General features: G+C 44.2%; 1 protein-coding gene across 2 annotated transcripts in view; it reads right to left on the bottom strand.

Moving 5' to 3' along the window:
- Positions 1-2,766: 2,766 nt before the first annotated feature.
- The window catches only part of GDNF (glial cell derived neurotrophic factor), a 32,319-nt gene continuing 16,311 nt past the window's right edge, over positions 2,767-18,774 (bottom strand). Inside the window, exons 3-4 of one of the 2 annotated variants that reach the window (XR_014161420.1) lie at positions 6,399-9,343; positions 2,767-6,293 (exon numbers count right to left, since the gene is read on the bottom strand). Coding sequence is in view for 1 of the 2 variants with exons in the window: in XM_081881712.1 (XP_081737838.1) it covers positions 8,850-9,343 (494 nt within the window). In the remaining variant the exon portion in view is untranslated. Of the gene's footprint in view, positions 9,344-18,774 lie in introns of both variants that reach the window. The other variant, XM_081881712.1, reaches the window with a different exon arrangement.

The following is an 18,774-nucleotide window of genomic DNA, read 5'->3' as shown; positions in this document are numbered from 1 at the left end:
CAGAACCCTGTGGCACCCCACTAGTCACTCTTCTCCAGGATGAAGAGGAACCATTGATGAGACCCTTTGGGTTCGGTCAGTCAGCCAGTTACAAATCCACTGAGTGGTAGCATAGTCAAGACCGTATTTTACCAGCTTCTTTACAAGAATATCATGGGGCACCTTGTCAAATGCCTTGCTGAAATCAAGGTAGGCTAAATCCACTGCGTTCCCTTCATCTACCAGGCTTGTAATTCTGTCAAAAAATGAGATCAGGTTAGTCTGACATGACTTATTTTTCAGAAATCCATGCTGACTATTGGTGATCACAGCATTCCTTTCTAGGTGCTCACAGACTGTTTGCTTAATGATCTGCTCCAGAATCTTCCCTGGTATTGATGTCAGACTGACTGGGCAGTAATTATTTGGGTCCTCTCTTTCCCCCCTTTTGAAAATAGGGACAACATTTTGCCGGTCTGCCAGGACTTCACCTGTTCTCCAGGAATTCTCAAAGATGACTGCCAGTGGTTCTTGTTCTACTGTCACCTCTGCTCAAACAGGGTTTTGCAGCTTTATGGAAAGAAACCTGCAGAATTGATTTGCCAGAGGTGCTCTAGGCGGACGGTGCACACTCTGAGCAAATAACAATGTCCATTTCATGCCACCATCAATTATCTGAAAGAAAGCTGGTGGGGTGGAACCAGCAACAACTATCATTTAGTCCTAGCCTGGCAGCACGAGATCAAAGGAACAGCTTGAATTTAACTTGGAAATAATTCATCGGGAGCCATTTATGTAACTGAAGGGTTTTACTTGTCAGGCCCAGCAAAGGACAAACGAGATGTGTTTGGCATTGACCCAATCCCACCCCCATCTTTTGAAGGACAGAACAAGGTAGTGCCTGGTGAAGGCCAGTGATTTCATAATAGGAGAATCCAAGGGCTTAAATGCTGTCCTAACACACCCACACACCAAGCAACACTTTGGAACTTGGGAAAGCTCGTTTTTAACTGTTGGTTTCAAAGCTGCCAGTTGTCAGAGCTCCCTGGAAAGTTAGCAACGCACTTTAGCAGGCATGTCCATTTCCAGTGTCGGCCTCCTCCGAATATTAAGGAATTTGAAACGTAGCTCCTTGAACGTGACAGCACTTTATGTTCCAGAGTCCTAATTACACTCACACACAAACACTGCTACTTGCCAAATGAAAACCAGAGCAAATGCATATATCATGACAGCGTTAAAACTGCAGGAGGTGCATGTTGCCTTTTGAGTTGACTGTTTCAAGCCTATCTTGGCTTGGGTCTCTGGCTTCGGCTGTCTTGCCCGAATTCCATGGCAAAACCTCTTTGGGATCAGTGTTTTTAAGCAGGCTGGTTCTGAGCTGGGGAATGATTAGCTGCTGCATAAATCCGATTCTCACAAATATTATTTTTTAATTCTTTAGGATCTGAATTAGACCTGATTGTGTCAGTTGACCAAGCGTGAGATCATTCCTCCTTCATTGCATCATTTCACAGTTCTGCAAAGAACTGCATTAAAATGGCCCAGTCAAATGGAATGGCCTCAATGTGCCATTCATGAGGCACTAATTTTTAGTGATTTGTGATCACTATTCCACTTGAATCCTACATGGAGCACTCATTATGAGCTTTCTCCACAAATGACTTGTGGGATATATAACCAACATGCTTAAGTCTACTTAATGCATTAAGGGGTTAAGACCATAGAGTAAGCTCTCCTGCCAGGCTTGGCTCACCTTGGGAGGGACTAGGTAATGAAGCCTTTGTTCTTCAGTCTGAGAAGCTCAACATGTGGTTGCTCCAAGCTCAGATCGCATGGCTCTCACAAACCATTCTTGAGTTCTATTGCCAATAATTTAGAAACTTTTACCACTTTGGAACTAAACTAAGTTTTACTGCCTCTGCAGCTTTTTCTGACTGCTGCATGGACAAGCACATGAACCTGACCTTTGAAGAGTTTGTAAGTAAACCAATTTTTAACATACTAAAGGTGTGGTTGTTTCCTATGCTGGGGAAAGAGGGGAGTTTCTAACTCAGAAAGGTATGTTTTGAAGGTCTAACAGCCTATATCCCACATTTTACTTCACTGCACATTTTGTGGTTTTAAACCTCTGCTGGAGTTCTCTCACCAAAGACCACTTGTCCCAAACTTGAATCTTGGCATCCAGGAAGTTTTCTCTTTTATATCTACTTTTATCTTGAACCAACAAGACTGGGGCCGGGGTGAACTATAGATTTTGGGTTGTTTTAAAATGGTTTACATTGCCTCAAAATATCTTGGTCCATATACTTTATTGCAGTGGTTTTTTTTGTTGGGAACAGTAATACACAAAGGGGCAGGTAGCAATGTGTTACCTAAGCTCCTCTTCGGAGTTTGTCAAGGGTCCTGAAGGCACTTGACCTCTGCCTATTGCCCTATCTGCTCAATGCATTTAAGGCAGTATCACACTGTTGTAAATAGTCATGGCTTCCCCCAAAGACTCCAAGGAACATAGGAAGATGCCTTACACTGAATCAGACCCAGTGGTTCATCTAGTTCAGTGTTGTCTGCACGGACTGGCAGCAACTCTCCAAGATTTCAAGCAGGATTCTCTCCCAACCCTACCTGGGATTGGGCATTCTCATACTTCTCATCTGTAGCAGAAGGGGAATGGTGGAAGAAGACAGAAATCTGGCTGAACTTGATACTCTGCTCACATCTCAGATTGGAAAAGGACAAAGAAAAGTCATTAGTAAAGTAGTGCATGAATGAAGATTAAGGCCCATGTAACAATAGAAATGAGCTTTATTTCATAAAAAGTTTATAAAATGCATATTGTACAAAAATAAAGTCTGTAGAGAACTTTGGTTGGTTAACACAAATGTTTGAGACGTAAATTGGTGGTGAAGTTAAAATCCCAAAAGAAAGATGCTCTCTTGTTTTTGACCTTGATTTTCCGTGGAGAAAAAAAAATCACAAACTTTACCCTTTTTGTAGTTTCCGAATGTTAGCATTAGGCTGCTATTAGACGTTGAGACTCTGGAAGAAAAGCTGATGGAGCAAACTATCAACTGTTAGCAAAGGTTCACTGAAAATGCTCAACTGACTCCGGTTAAGGTGCTGAAAGCTAATCTGAGCAAACAATATGACTCAGCGATCAGGCTTTGTGCAGCCAGCACTATGCTAAGTGGCCAATGCAGACTAGACTGAAGGTGAACATAAGAGTACGAACCAATATTCTTATACTACCAGACTGCATGTTCTAAGCGGAACATTTATTCTAATTTGCTTGCGGGGAGATGAGATGGTGTTGCATTAAAGCAAGTGTTGTCCTACACTTCCCAGTACATTTCTCCCAAGCAGCCATAATTTCACAACCTGAATTTGCTCGTATGACACTGAATCCCACCCCCAAATAGTCACAGTCTGGACGTGCCCAAATGTTGCCTAGAGGACTGCTATTAACATCACACACATTAATTTCAAACTGAATGCAAGTGACCTTGTCTGAGTTGCAGCCTGATGTGTTGATTTAGGACAGGCATAGAGAAACTCGGCCCTCCAGATGTTTTTGGTCTACAACGCCCATGATCCCTAGATAACAGGACCAGTGGTCAGGGATGATGGGAACTGTAGTCCCAAAACATCTGGATGACCAAGTTTGCCTATGCCTGACTTAGGAGAACAAGTCATTTAAGCACAACACATCCCAAAAGGACAATTGAATCTGGGTTTTCTATGGGTTCATCTTAGGAAGCAAAACAATCTTGGCTTGCTAAAAAGAACAAGCAGGATTTGGGATATGTCTAGACCAACATTTTTTCATGCAATTGGATACAAATATTATTTTTTTGCAGGGAGGAGTGTGTGTGTATGATCTGTGTTGTCTGGATGGTGCAAAAGTGTGTGTCTGGTTGTCTGGTGCATTGTCTGTCCTCATGACCATTGTCTATTTTTGACATCAGAGTCTTTCCTTGGACAGAGTCCAGCTTAATTAAGGGCCCTTGGTTTCAGTGGAGTGTTAAGCATGTGTATAAATGCCACCCACTGAAACCAATGGAACAGGATCAAAGATGTGATCCACAGCAAAGAGAAGCAAAACTAGTAAAAAAAAAAAGAAATGTGAAAAGAGTTCCTGACCTGGATGCACTCTTGGTGACTTTTTTCAATATATTTAGAGCTCTTGCTATAGAAACCATCTCTTTTCTTTTGTAAAAAAAAGTTCATTATGCAACCCTTGCATACCAAAGAATGCTGCTGTAGATTCAGCAAAGCATATGCATACTTTGATGCTCTTTGACTTAAAAATAACATGCTTACATGTATTTTTCCACATAGGACTAATTGCTGTTGAATATATCTTAGTTCTAAATTAGATCATTCATCTCTCTGCTTCATGCACCATCTTGGAAGGCCATATAAAACCTGGTCTTCTTCTGCTTTCACTACTAAACTCATTAAACACAGGAGACGTTGATTTGATACCCTGTAAGGGATTGCTTTCTCCAAGGTTAGGCAATTGCCAATAAATATATGCTTTTGCTGCAACAAAGGGGGTTTGTGAATTTCTACCAGAAGGATAGAATGAGTTGGTCCTCCTAGTATGAAATGCCCCAAAAGCTGCAAGATTTAAGAGGCATCCCAGTTTTAACTTGAGGGGTGGTGAGCCTGGATGTACATGCAGTTCATACCTGCACTCCATAGCCAACCCATGCTGGCAAAATAAATGTGTGGGTGGCTTTGCTGTCACCTCCCTCTGTACATCAACCCTGGGCAGCAATTAATGCAAGCCAGAGGCAAGTAAGAAAAGGTGCTTGCTTCGTGCCCTGTTAAGTGATAGGGAGCTGCTACGTACATTTGCTGAAAGAGACAACTTTAAGAAGGGCAGGGAGGGAAATTTCATTAAGGACTAAATCGGAATAAATTATTGACATTCATGAGGACTGCCCATAGCTCAGTGGTAGCGTCAAGGTTTTGAATGCACAACATCTCAGGTTCAATTTCTTTCTCATCTAGGGTGACAACTTATGCATCACCAAAAACAGAAAAGAAAGAGGAACTCTGAAAAAGGGGGGGGGGAGATAGGTTTGCATAACATTTGCATATGCTAATTGATATGTATAGATGAGGTATAGCAGCAATACATCAATAGGTACAATACCTAGTGTCATAAAATGAGAAGGCAAAAAGAGCCCTATTAGAAATATATATATATTAAATTACTCTGCTTTTTAGAATAACATTTTCAGCAACTAACGCCATATTTTAAAGCCCAAGCCTTTTGCAAGGCTGCCGAAACATGTCAAATTTATCAGCACAAGTATAAAGCATAAGTGCTCTGGAATCTTTCCAGCCATATTATGCTCTTCATTAAGGGTGATATAACAGTAACTTTAAAACAAAACAAAACTATCAACTCTCTGCAAACCTGCTTCATTGGTGATAAAATAAAGCTTATGGGGATTGGTTAAATTCCATCTGACGAAGAAAATGGTTCAAAATCTGTTGATGGGGACCATCCAGCCAAAAGGTGATGACTTTCAACTCCAGGTCAGTGCAGTGGGGACAAGGTTTTAAATACATGCTTAATTCTCCCATTGAAGTCAATGGGAATTCCATTTAACAGGATTATACTCTCTGCTTTCCCCTACCCATTATTCTAGCTAATGTTACATAGTATTTTTGGGGGGTGTTAATGATGAGGTTGTGGACTCTGATCCAAGCTCTAATCAGCTGCAATTGTTTGTGGTCCTGGATGGGGATTTGCATTCAAATATGTTTCAAAAAGACTTAGGTGAGCATCACTTCTAAATACGCTTGAGCATCCAGAGTTTCTTCTACAGAAGCTTCATGCACATAAGCCTGAATTCATGGTTACATCTCCTTATTTTGGATTGGGGTGATCAATCATTGATTGATTGATGGCGCTCCCCGCTCCAGCAGAACTTGCAACTAGTTGAATGAGTTCAGTAATGAAACACATCGCCATGTAGGGGGGGGGGAATGACGACGATGCAAAGGACTTGAACCCAAGTCTTTTTCCGTGCTCCCCAGATCACCCTCCTCTGCTGCCCTTCTTTAATCTAAAAAAAACACCAACACTTTACTTTGCTTACAGGGCTGCTGCACTTGCTGTAAAGTACTCTGTTGGTGATGCCCTATGCATCCATCATCTTAATTTGCTCATAAACCTAAATTTTCATCTATACATATCAATTAGCATATGCAACTTTTATGTACTTTTCTGACACAGGCCTGTGTCTTGAGTATTTAAAGTACCTAGGACTGCATTCAATAGTTCCAGGAGTGCAAGACTAGCAGACAGATGAATTTTAATGTTGTACGACAGAGGGATTCTCCATACCAACTAGTGGAAACCTATTGCACAGTCTATTGTGCACCAGATTCGATTGTGCAACAAAGCTACCAGCAATCTGCTTATGCTTTCTCTTGCACAACAATGCTCCACTGACACCAAACAAGAATACCACCAAGACCGTGTGTGTGTGTGTGTGTGTGTGTGTGTGTGTATAGAGGTACTACAGAACTGGCCTATCAGTTGTGAGGTGGTTCTGTGCTTTTCATTTAAAAGGTAAAGTAAGTGATTTTTTTTTTTAAAGTTAGCATTTCATATATCAACCATGGACCGTTGTTCCCAGCATCTGTGTCTCATTGTTAACTTTGGCACCTGTTTTGAAGAAAGAAGCTTTAATAAATAAAGGAAAGGAAACTCAAGACCGAACCGTAATAAATAATCATCATCATAATAACTTAAATCTCAATAAATATTTTCTCTAGATTTGTCTCTGACTGGATGCATTGCACCAAGTAGTCTTTGTTCACTCACAACGACCTCAAATAGAAATGTAGTCCTTTAAGTAAGTGACCTTTAGTCCTTTTTGTAAACCAAGAAGAAAAAAAGATCCACATTTTTTTCCATGGCGCGGCCGAGGCAGGAGCAAGTGCTTAAAAACACAACTTGTATTCAGAGAGAAGATGAAAAGAAAACTCTTATTTCTCCCCCAATTCCGATAATCGTGCTTGAGTTCAATTCACAACTTTTGTGTTGGAACTGCTTTTCAAGAGTGTGTGGAATTTTAGCTAGCTAACTGGAAGCCCTGCTCTCCAATATACCAACAGTGCAATCCTCTTCATATCTACTAAAAAAACCAAATCTCAACAAGATCAATGGGCCTTATCCCCACGTAAGCAGGTATCGAATGGCAGGCTAAAAATATTTTTGCTGACACCTTAGGCTTGCTACTCAGGTTACCTCTGTGGTGTGAGAGCTTCGAGAGTGCCACGACTTCCTGCTCCACCAGGTAACATGGGACACCCAGTACAGTGGTACCTCGGGTTACATACGCTTCAGATTACATATGCTTCAGGTTACAGACTCCACTAACCCAGAAATATTACCTCAGGTTAAGAACTTTGCTTCAGGATGAGAACACAAATCATGCTTTGGTGGCACGGCGGCAGCAGGTGGCCCCATTAGCTAAAGTGGTGCTTCAGGTTAAGAACAGTTTCAGGTGAAGAATGGACCTCCGGAACGAGGTACTTAACCTGAGGTACTACTGTACATGGAAAGTCTGTTCCTCTCCATTCTCACGTTAACCTAGTTTTGTGAAAGCTGATACTGTTGAGCAGAGAAGCTACAGCATAGCTGGGGGGTTCTCCTGACTCTGACGGTGCAAGAAGGAGAGGACTTCATAATATCCTGGTGGGAACATACAGGAGTGGTGCTGCTGTGGTTTCTATAATACCAGGGGATGCTGCAGGCACGCCGACTCTAGGGAGCAGAGGTGCCATCAGCCCCCTCAATATTCCTTAGCAGGGCGTTCAGCCCCCCAAATATTAAAGGGATGGAAGAGGCTAAGCCGCCAAGCATGGTCAAAAGGCAGGTTCCTTCTGGGCATGAGAGAGAGGAGGAGCTGCAGCCAGCGAAGCTGTACAGCACTGGGCAAGGCCTCCTGCCAATGACGCCTCGCCTCCTGATGATGCGTGTCGCACGCACATGACATCACAGGCGCGCGCCTGAACCTCCCCAATCGTCGACCCAAGGCAGTGCCTGGGGCAAGCTGAGTAGCAGGCTTAAGAGTCCCACAATCCACTACCTTGCTACTTCTTTTCATTTTCCCACCTGCTCTGCCTCAAGTGGCAAATTCAAATTCACCATTGATATTTGCCGTTGAAATTCGCCGGCAGGTATTTGCACCTGCCGTTTTAACTGCTTTTTGTGTTTTAACTTTTTTCTATGCTTTAAATCATTGTTGTATTTTTTTTTTTTAGTGAACATCTTATTTTTTTTGTAAACCACTTTGAGGATTCTGTGACAATCTAGCCGTGTATAAATTTTATGGAATAAATAAATAAATAAAGGATCCCCCGCCCCTCTGCCCAATATTTTAGGGTCAAGGCCAGTGGTGGGTGGTTGTTACTTCCAATTCCATAACAGGGAAAAAAAAACAAAGAGGAGCAGAGCAAGTTATCTGACAGAGATTGTGTTGTTAAGCACCTGCCTTGCCCGGGTTTGCTAACAGTGGATCGCCTTAAAGCAAATGTTGTAAGTCTCTTCCATCCATCTTGGATCTCTGCCCCTGAGCATTGATGCTTATTTGCCTTCCTGTAGAAACAAAACGCCCCAGCGGTTGTATCCTATCCAATTCTCCTGTGTTGGATTTCTAACAACCAGGCTCCCACAATTATTATCATCATTATTATATTTAGATTGATTTATATCCCGTCTTCTTGTTGTTGTTCTCCCATATGCTTGGTCCTCTTGCCTTCCTCTGAAGCCATCATTCCATCTTCTTGGGAGCCTTGGACCCTTCTTTAGCAGGAATGCAATATCAAACCCAAAAAGGATGTCAGACACACCCACATCTTTTCGCGGAATGTTTTTTCAGTATGTGATAAGTGGATAGGTCATCATCCAAAAACGAAACATCATCATCGTACGCAATGGGTCTGCAACAAGGCTGTGGTCTGATTTTGTCACTGGCCAACTTTCTGTTTTGGGTTAAATTGTTTAAAATTTGGTCATACACGGTTACAGCGGACTCGCAGGAACCACTACAATACCGGAAAATCAACTCTTCTTTGGTGTTGTATCCCAAGCCCAAGTCAGTCACATTTAAGTGCATCTCAGTTAAGACACAATCCCGGTTTCTTCCCTTCGGATCTCTCCGTCCTTTCCTGCTGCTGGAATTATTATTGTTCTTTGCTGCACGTTGACGGTTTCTTTCCCTTTTGGAGCTATATGGCGTTGGTTTATCTGGTGACCTCTTCAGGATTTTTATAGTGGCTTGAATGAAATCTTCTACATCACCAAGCCGCTTCGGATAATCCTCAGAAATATTAGCTGTTTTGAAAATACAGAAAGAAAATAGTTTGTCAGATGAACGTATATTGGGAAGAAGAACCTCTTTCTATATACAGGCGTGTATATATGTATATTTGTGTGTGTATCTATCTATCTATCTATCTATCTATCTATCTATCTATCTATCTATCTATCATCTATCTAGTCGTACCTTGGTTGTCGAACAGAATCCATTCCGGAAATCTTTTCGACTTCCAAAGATATTCGACAACGAAGGCACAGCTTCTGATTGGCTGAAGGAGCTTCCTGCAGCCAATTGGAAGCCATGTAAGCTGCATTGGACATTCAGGTTCCAAAGAACGTTCTCAAACTGGAACACTCACTCCGGGTTTGTGGCGTTCAGGAGCCAAAATGTTCAAGTTGCAAGGCATTTGGATGTACGACTGTAGTACACACACACACAGGCATATTTTATATACTTGCATGCTTTCTCTCTGAATGCATAATTCTTCTAAGAACATTATTTAAATGCATCTTTTGATAATTGCAGCTGCAATCCTATGCACACTCACCTGGGAGCAAGTCTCAATGAGCTCAATGCATAGGACTGGTTGGTAGCTCAGTTCAGACCTGCACGTTAGAGCAAGAGGAGCAGGCCAGCTCACCTAGAAATTCACCATGGTACCATTCCTCAAGCATCCTTTCTCTGCAATGTATGAACCATGTTCCCCATCATGCATTGGGAGGTTGTATTTGGATCCAACCCATCTTCCCTCTGCATCTTCCATTCTTCTTGGTGTGCCATGAGCAGAATAGCTTTAGAGAGGACTGTACCCTAAATCAAAAGAGGCTTGGGGGCTGAATGTGGCCCTGCAAGCCTCTCTAGCGGACCTTTGGGCACATCCACTTCTGGCCCTACCTTACATTCCCTTGCGTGCTTTTCCTTCCTTGGACACTGATAATGTCTCTTTGTTGAAGATGGTTAAAGTGAGAAGTGCCATCTTCTTAGTTACTCTGAAAGATTTTGAAGCATTTTGTAAGGCACCAACCAGATCTTAAGCACATTTGGGCTTGTAAATGTGACCATCCTTTTATCAGTGGTGTCAGAGTCACCCGTGGTCCCAGCTCACAAGAGACCAAAGTCCACTCCAGCTTATGTACAAAAGCTTTTATTCAAGAACATCAGTAGCTTTAGATCCGAGGTCCGTGACCCTACGTCTGTTACCCTTAGACCGCTGAAGTCCCCTCTGACTCGCTCCCCCCTCGACACCAGTTTAAGAGGCTTGTACTGGTCCACCTCTTTCTCTCTTTCCTTTTCCGCAGGGTCTTTCTGCCCCCCTGTGTTCTCTCCCTTCGGGACTCTCCCGAGGCTGAATCCTCTGCCGCCTCCTCCCCCCTCCTTTGGGCTTTGGGACCAGGCTCCTCCCCAGGACTCTCTTCATTTCCGCGCGCCTCCCATTTTGAACTTGGCGCGCTTACGTTGCTCTTGACCTTCCTTTCGACAGTTACATTGCCCTCAATACTACTTTCCTCCCCTTCCGGCAGGACGTTTTGCCCTGATCTCCTTCCCCTCTCTGCTTCCTGTTCTGCTCCTTCTGACACACTGGTCACTCCTCCCCCCTCACTCCGTTCCAGCGGAGCAGCCGGTCTCGCTCTCCAACTCCCACTGGGGGTTCCCCCTTCGTTTCCCTGCTCCTGACTGCTTCCCCCTCTAGCTCCCCTTGGCTTGACCAGAGGGGCTCCCTTTTGGGAGTCCTCCGATTCACTGGACGGACTCATGGACAATCTTGGGTCATTGTCATCCTCTTCCTCGTCACTCTGGAATCCTTCCCCCTCACTCTGCGTCTCTCTCCCTGAACCCCTGACAAGTGGGAAAAAGCCCTCTTTGCACTACACTCATGCTAACCCTATCTTGTTAAATATATGTTTGCCTAGCTTAACATTATGAGAGATAATTGCTTTATGAGCAAAACTTGATTGTCCCCCTTAAAAGAGCAAATCCAAAGGAAGTTGTGTTGGGGTGTGTGTGTTATAGTTATTGTTTTGACATTGATATGTATTTTTGTGTTTTTATGTTGTAAACCGCCATGAGATCCTCAGAGGATTAGTGTATAAAATAAAATAAAAAATAAATGGGACTGCACTTTCTTCAAAGAAAATGTTTTTTTAAAGAAAAAAATCTTGCATGGTCATGGTGAAGAATGTGTGCTGGTCTTTAGTTGGGGTACTGTTTACGGAGGGTTGTAGCAGGGGAGATTGTTGCTGTTACTGATTAATTTTTTGTATCCTTATTTTTAAATTTTGCTATGATTTATGTGGAAATTGTTCAGTTTGGTTGTGTACTTTTTGATGGGTTTTGTTCATTGTTTTTGACTACAGTGGTACCTCGGGTTAAGAACTTAATTCGTTCTGGAGGTCTGATCTTAACCTGAAACTATTCTTAACATGAAGCACCACTTTAGCTAATGGGGCCTCCTGCTGCCGCACAATTTCTGTTCTCATCCTGAAGCAAAGTTCTTAACCCAAGGTACTATTTCTGGGTTAGCAGAGTCTGTAACCTGAAGCGTCTGTAACCTGAGGTACCAACTGTACTTTGTAACTATGTAATTTGTTTCATGCTGTAAGCCACCTTGAGCATGGTTTTAGGTGTGGAAAGGTTGCATACAAATAAAATGTATGTATGTATGTTTTCCCTGGGGGTGTGGATACAAAGGGGTGCATAAATCTGTGCAGAAACTAGCTTTTTGTGCAAAGGCCAAACAAACATTCCATGCTCCATCCTCTTTTGCCACATTTGCATGCGGCCCCTAAGAAGTTGCACAGAAGAGAATCTGGCCCTTGAGCTGAAAAAGTGCTCCCTGGCCTTGCCTTAAACAAATACCCTTTCTGCCCTCCCTGACCCCAGTATATTTAGATGTTCATCAACCGCTGGCCTGTGAAAGTGCATGAAATCAATGAGCCGTTCTCATCTTTTCACCTTCCCGCAGCCTGGTTTGAAATGAGCAGACGTAGCAGGCTAGGAAGCAGAATATAATACTCGCGTTACAAGCCCTTCTCAGTAATGGACGTTACCAGAAAGGAATCAAAATTCACCTGTTGGCCTTCTGAAATGGTGACGGGGCTTAAGCAATTAAAGGAACTTCTCGTATTAAGAAGAGGCTTCGTGCACGGCTTGGGTGAAATGGAGACCCGTCAGTGGCATTCGTTAACGGAATATAACATCAAAGATGCTGAGATCAAATAATCTTTAAATGATTAATGGTGTTCAGGTTCTTTATCTTCCTTGCTGGCTCACCAATGTGTCAGAAGAAGAACAGAGGGCAACCTTTCCTCCATCTTAGAATTCCCACGCGTCCGTCCTCTCTCTCTCTCTCTCTCTCTCTCTCTCTCTCTCTCTCTCTCAGCATGTTAAATGTCCTAAGGCAGTACTGGAACAAGCCAATACTTTGGGGCAGGAGGAATAAGAACTGAAGTCGCTTAGTTAGTTGTCCCCCTCCACCATTATGGTTCCAGTTGCATCTCCCTTATCAGGTGAGAGGGAGAGGCCGAAACAGGCTAGTTTTAAACTTCAGATATAATGAATGCTTCAATATAACCTGTAGCCTGTATACACATTTAAAGCTCATACATTAAAAGAACCACGGGAACTGTAGTTTATCCTTTGGAGAGTTACAGTTCTCAGGACCATTAATATAAACTGCAGTTCCCAGGGGAAGTTGTGTGCTTTAAATACCTGGTGTGTAAGCAGCCATAATCTCACACTTTAGTCCAAGAAAATGGAAGGGTCTACAAGAGTTGGGTTTATATCTCTCCTCAGCCACAGTCTAAAATGTCCATCTGCAGGAATTATATTCTTACATTATTTATTGGATTTCTTAACTGCCCTTCACCATAAGGTCAAAGAGCAGGTGGGTAGGTAGATAGGTAGATAGATACAGATATATCTCAACACATTAAAATCAGATTATGACTGCAGGGTCCAGGTTGGTTCATATGGGGAAGGCGGTCCTTGTGGTATTTATTACAGGTAAGGTGGGCCCTGAAAACACACTTCTCAGGTGTCAATGGCCAGGTAAAGAGATGTGCCTTTTGTACTCGCTGAAAGCTGTATAGTGAAGAAGCGAGACACACCTCTGTTGGAGAGGGAACTCTACAGGTAAAGGTAACGGACCCCTGGATGGTTAAGTCCAGTCAAAGGCGACTATGGGGTGTGGCACTCATCTCGCTTTCAGGCTGAGGAAGCCAGAGTTTGTCCACAGAGAGCTGTCCAGGTCATGTGGCCAGCATGACTAAACCACTTCTGGTGCAATGGGACTCCATGACAAGTGCCAGAGCGCATGGGAACACTGTTTACCTAACCTGCCACAGTGGTATCTATTTATCTATTTGCACTGGTCTGCTTTTGAACTGCTAGGTTGGCAGAAGCTGGGAGAGAGCAATTGGAGCTCACCACCGTTGAGTGGATTCAAATTGGCAAGCCCAAGAGGCTCAGTGGTTAAGACCTATATTTACCTTTTACTTAGGGCATCATCCAGCATGAGCGACCCTTAATTTAAACTTTCCCAGACCCGATGACCATTATCTGAGAACTTTCTTCATGTGCCTCCTCTACAAGAGGTCCAAAGGGTGGCAAGACAAGAACAGGCCATTTCTGCAGTGGCTCCCCATTTGTGAAAGGTTTTCCCCAGGGATGTTTGGATTTTTATCTTGTATTTTTATGAACTGCCCTGAAATCTACAGACGAAGGGCAGTATACAAATGTAATAAATACTAATAAAATAATTTTAAATAGAAACAGGGGAACTATCCAGAGGTTAATACTGATGGAAATATTTTACATTTATAAATCTCAAATGACATCTGACAACAGAAGAACCCGCCATCTAAAGCTGAGTGAACCCCAGTGACACCTCAAGTGTGGCGATGGTAGAGATGTCTGATTTTCATGAAAGGGAGAACGAGATGAAATATCCCCACTCCTCCCAGTTGTCTTCAGGTATCAGAGCCCAGGTGCAGGAGGGAAGTGGCAATGGGGATACAGACCGTAAGAGGCAGGAGGACTTAGCACCTCTCACACCCCTAAAAATTGCCCCTCCACACCCAATATATCCTACTTGGGCAGACCAGAGTTTAAACAAAAATACAGTGTAGAGTGGTACCTTGGGATAAGAACGGGATCCGTTCCGGAGCCCTGTTCGCATCCTGAACAGAATGTAAGACGCGACAGCGCGACTGCACATGCCCCGTCTTGCCACTTCCGCGCATGCGCACGATGTAATTTTGACCGTCTGCGCATGCGCGAGCGGCGAAACCCGGAAGCAACGTGCTCCGTTACTTCCAGGTCGCTGTGGAGCACACCCTGAAAGTACTTATTCTGAAGCGTATTTATCCCGAGGTATGACTGTACTTCAGTTTCCATATTGGAAACCAACATCCAAATCCCCGCTCTGTTATGAAGCTTAATTTCCTAAGCACAAGCAGGATCTCATTCAGGAAGTGAGAGGGTATTTATATCTGCCCAATCAAGCCACGGTCTACCCGCAGGTGGATGCATATAGCCCTAGTTGGGTGAGCGCTTAGAGGCTGCAAGCGGTGCTGCTCATGCAGTTCCTCCCCTCGATCTGGCTGCCAGGACTGCATGCACAGAGCCCTGTTAGGAAATAAGCGATAATGCCAGGCAGCTATTTGGGGGGATGCCGGACAGGGGAGGGGAGGGGAAGCACTGGATTTAGTTCTGCTTCTGCCTACTGAACAGCTGATTGGCATGATTCTTTCATTGTGCACAGACAGACTTGGCCGCCCGGTGAAAATGTCGTCTGATATGTGCCTATGTGTGTGTGGTCTTCACCTGTTGCCCGCTACTTCCTCCCAGAGTACACTTGATTCCCCCTCGGACACGCAGCCGCCGGACTGCATGTCGGCCTGCATGGCGCAGGAAAGGGCTTTGATGAAGCACTGAAGGAAGTTGCCACCTGTCCGCCTCTGCTCCTTGCAAGCCATCGTGAGAGGCAAAGGAAGCTTTCAACAGACGGCGAAGAACAGTTTCTTCAGGCCACTTATGCGAACGGCAAACAGAATAATGGAATTTTGCAAGGCGACCCAAATTCTGCTTGCAGAAAAAATTGCACACGCAGGAAACAGTATGCAGATGTGCGTCCTTTTTTTTTGCATAGGCAGGGTCAGTCAGCCATGAGTAAAAGAAATAAACTCAGTAGCTGAGAGCTACAAAACTGGAATGTTTGATTTTGCAGTAAAACAGTTTAGGGAGCAAAGGTTCTGCACCAACCCATTAATGGTGCAGATGGTTCTGCACCAACCCAGAGGCAGATCTCGGCTGGAGTGCGGCAGGATTCTGTCCTAGACCCTGTGCTTGTCAACTTTTTTTTAATGACGTGATTTGGATAAGAGTATAAAGGGAATGCTTTTCAAATTTCAAATGACATGAAGCTGGGGAGGGACAGAAAACAGAGACCAAATGGCCTTGACTGGCTGGCACGCCAGGCCAAGGCCAACAGGATGAACTTTGAGAAGGCTGCTCCATCACCTTTTATATGGGGAGCGAATTTGACCCACAGAGCAGCAGTTCTCAACCTGTGGGTTCCCAGATGTTGTTGGACTACAACTCCCCAGAGGACAGGATCACACTTCAAAACGACCTTGACAGATTAGAGTACTGGGCCAAAACAAACAAGATGAATTTTAACAGGGAGAAATGTAAAGTATTGCACTTGGGCAAAAAGAATGAGAGGCACAAATACAAGATGGGTGACACCTGGCTTGAGAGCAGTACATGTGAAAAGGATCTAGGAGTCTTGGTTGACCACAAACTTGACATGAGCCAACAGTGCGACGCGGCAGCTAAAAAAGCCAATGCAATTCTGGGCTGCATCAATAGGAGTATTGCATCTAGATCAAGGGAAGTAATAGTGCCACTGTATTCTGCTCTGGTCAGACCCCACCTGGAGTACTGTGTCCAGTTCTGGGCACCACAGTTCAAGAAGGACACTGACAAACTGGAATGTGTCCAGAGGAGGGCAACCAAAATGGTCAAAGGCCTGGAAACGATGCCTTATAAAGAACGGCTAAGGGAGCTGGGCATGTTTAGCCTGGAGAAGAGGAGGTTAAGGGGTGATATGATAGCCATGTTCAAATATATAAAAGGATGTCACATAGAGGAGGGAGAAAGGTTGTTTTCTGCTGCTCCAGAGAAGCAGACACGGAGCAATGGTTCCAAACTACAAGAAAAAAGATTCCACCTAAACATTAGGAAGAACTTCCTGACAGTAAGAGCTGTTCGACAGTGGAATTTGCTGCCAAGGAGTGTGGTGGAGTCTCCTTCTTTGGAGGTCTTTAAGCAGAGGCTTGACAACCATATGTCAGGAGTGCTCTGATGGTGTTTCCTGCTTGGCAGGGGGTTGGACTCGATGGCCCTTGTGGTCTCTTCCAACTCTATGATTCTATGATTCTATGATTCTATGATTCTATGATTCCCATCATCCCTGAGCTCTGGCCTTGCTAGCTAGGGGTGATGGGAGTAGCTGGCCTTCCATAGAGGAAGACTCTTGGGCTCCCTTCTTGCATAGAGAAGGGTGGGTAGGACAACGATCCCATCACTGTGGTGGACAATTGCTTAAGGGAAGCTGCTTCCCTTCATAGAGCAGGCATTACTCTCACAAGGGTTGTGGGTGGCGCTGTGCTCTAAACCACTGAGCCCCTTGGGTTTGCTGATCAGAAGGTCGGCGGTTTGAATCCGCATGACAGGGTGAGCTCCCGCTGCTCTGTCACAGCTTCTACCAACCTAGCAGTTTGAAAGCACACCAGTGCAAGTAGATAAATAGGTACCACTGCGGCGGGAAGGTAAATGGTGTTTCCGTGCGTTCTGGCTTCTGTCAGTGTTCCGTTGTGCCAGAAGTGGTTTAGTCCTGCTGGCCACATGACCCGGAAAGCTGTCTGTGGAAAAACGCTGGCTCCCTTGGCCTGAAAGTGAGATGAGCGCTGCAACCCCATAGTTGCCCTTGAGTGGACTTAACCATCCAGGGGTCCTTTACCTTTGACCTTTACCTTTCTACCCTCACCTTCCACATTCAGAGCCTCTGCAATGACCCATTCACCCCAGAATGAACCAGTCACTTGGGGGCCAAGTAGGAATTTTGGGATCAACCTCCTATTGGCCTTGATATTTTGTGTGAGACAGAGGTATATAAATACTTTTATGAATTAAAATAAGGCTGCCAAAGGTGGCTTCTAAAGGAAGGGCGACATGAGATTACATAGGATCTCCTATCTATTTTCATAAAAAAAGAAAAGTGAGTTCACAAGACACCCAAGCATTCCCTTGTCTATGCTCTGGGCCGGAGGGCGAGGAGGGTGGAAGGAGAAGGGAATGGAGACAGTTAGGTCTTTTGGTCAACGTGCATCATTCCTTGAAAGGAAATGTGGCTTCTCTCCAAAACGTGAAGAGGGAAACCCAGGAAAGATTCCAGTGGGAAGAGAGCGAGAGAGGAGGAGGATCAGACGAGGCAGAAAGCGAAAGAATGCAGATGTGGTTTTGCATCTGCTGGGAAGATGCTGAGAAGGCAAAAGAGGCTTGAGAATCCCTCTCTCTCACAGGAAAGCAACAGTGGAGAGGACTGTGTGATTTGCAGCAACAATAATTACCCTGGGAGCACAGTGCCCTATGCGCTGCAATGAGCATGGGTGGCCTGCGGAGAAGGGATGTGGGCGTATGTGGCATATTCTGGGCAGGCCCGTGAACCTGACTGTGGCCCGCTCAGTCTTGTAGTCTGCTGCGTGCTTCTTTCCATCCTCTTTATATGTCCAACTGTCCTTTGTCAACAACAAATTGTCGCTGTTTTTTGTGTTGAATATATGCTAAATGGTAATTTATGGACCTAATAGGTATCTAAAGCCATTTGCACATATGATGTTTCATATGAGCCTACACAACACAAAACATTGTTGCTGTATGTAGGTATGTGGGTTTTATTTTATTTGTTTTTTATCTTATATTTTGGAAATGTACATCCCGTTTTTTATTCCTTTAACTTTTTGGGGGGGCCCCAAGAGAGTGGGGCCCTAAGCTATAGCTTGTTTAGCTTATACACAAATCCGGCACTAGGCTGCTGGACATTAGGGACCAGCTTTCAACTTCACATTTAGATACTACTACTAAATGTAGCTAACCCTTTTGGTTTCCTACTCATTTTGCTCCACTGATGTGGAGGGGAACTGGACTGTCAGTAATTTGTGGCAATCATATTTCTGGTAGCTGGTGCTTCTAGGTGATTTGGCATATTGATATGCTAGAGACACAGTTTGCTTATTGCGCCCTGAAAAGCATCAAATCTGCACAAGCCTTCAGTTTGCACCTAGATGTGGGATTCTATGTCATAGTCTAATTGAGCCCAGTTAGCTGATGGACTTTGAATTTAAGCCCAAGGAGCATTGTTCCGCCTCCCAGCCATTGGTGT

Source organism: Podarcis erhardii, assembly GCF_964252035.2.
Source record: "Podarcis erhardii genome assembly, chromosome: 11".
In the NCBI taxonomy this organism is placed as follows: Eukaryota; Metazoa; Chordata; class Lepidosauria; order Squamata; family Lacertidae; genus Podarcis; species Podarcis erhardii.
Note: the sequence above shows the minus strand (reverse complement) of the source record. Positions and strands in the feature narration are given on the sequence as shown.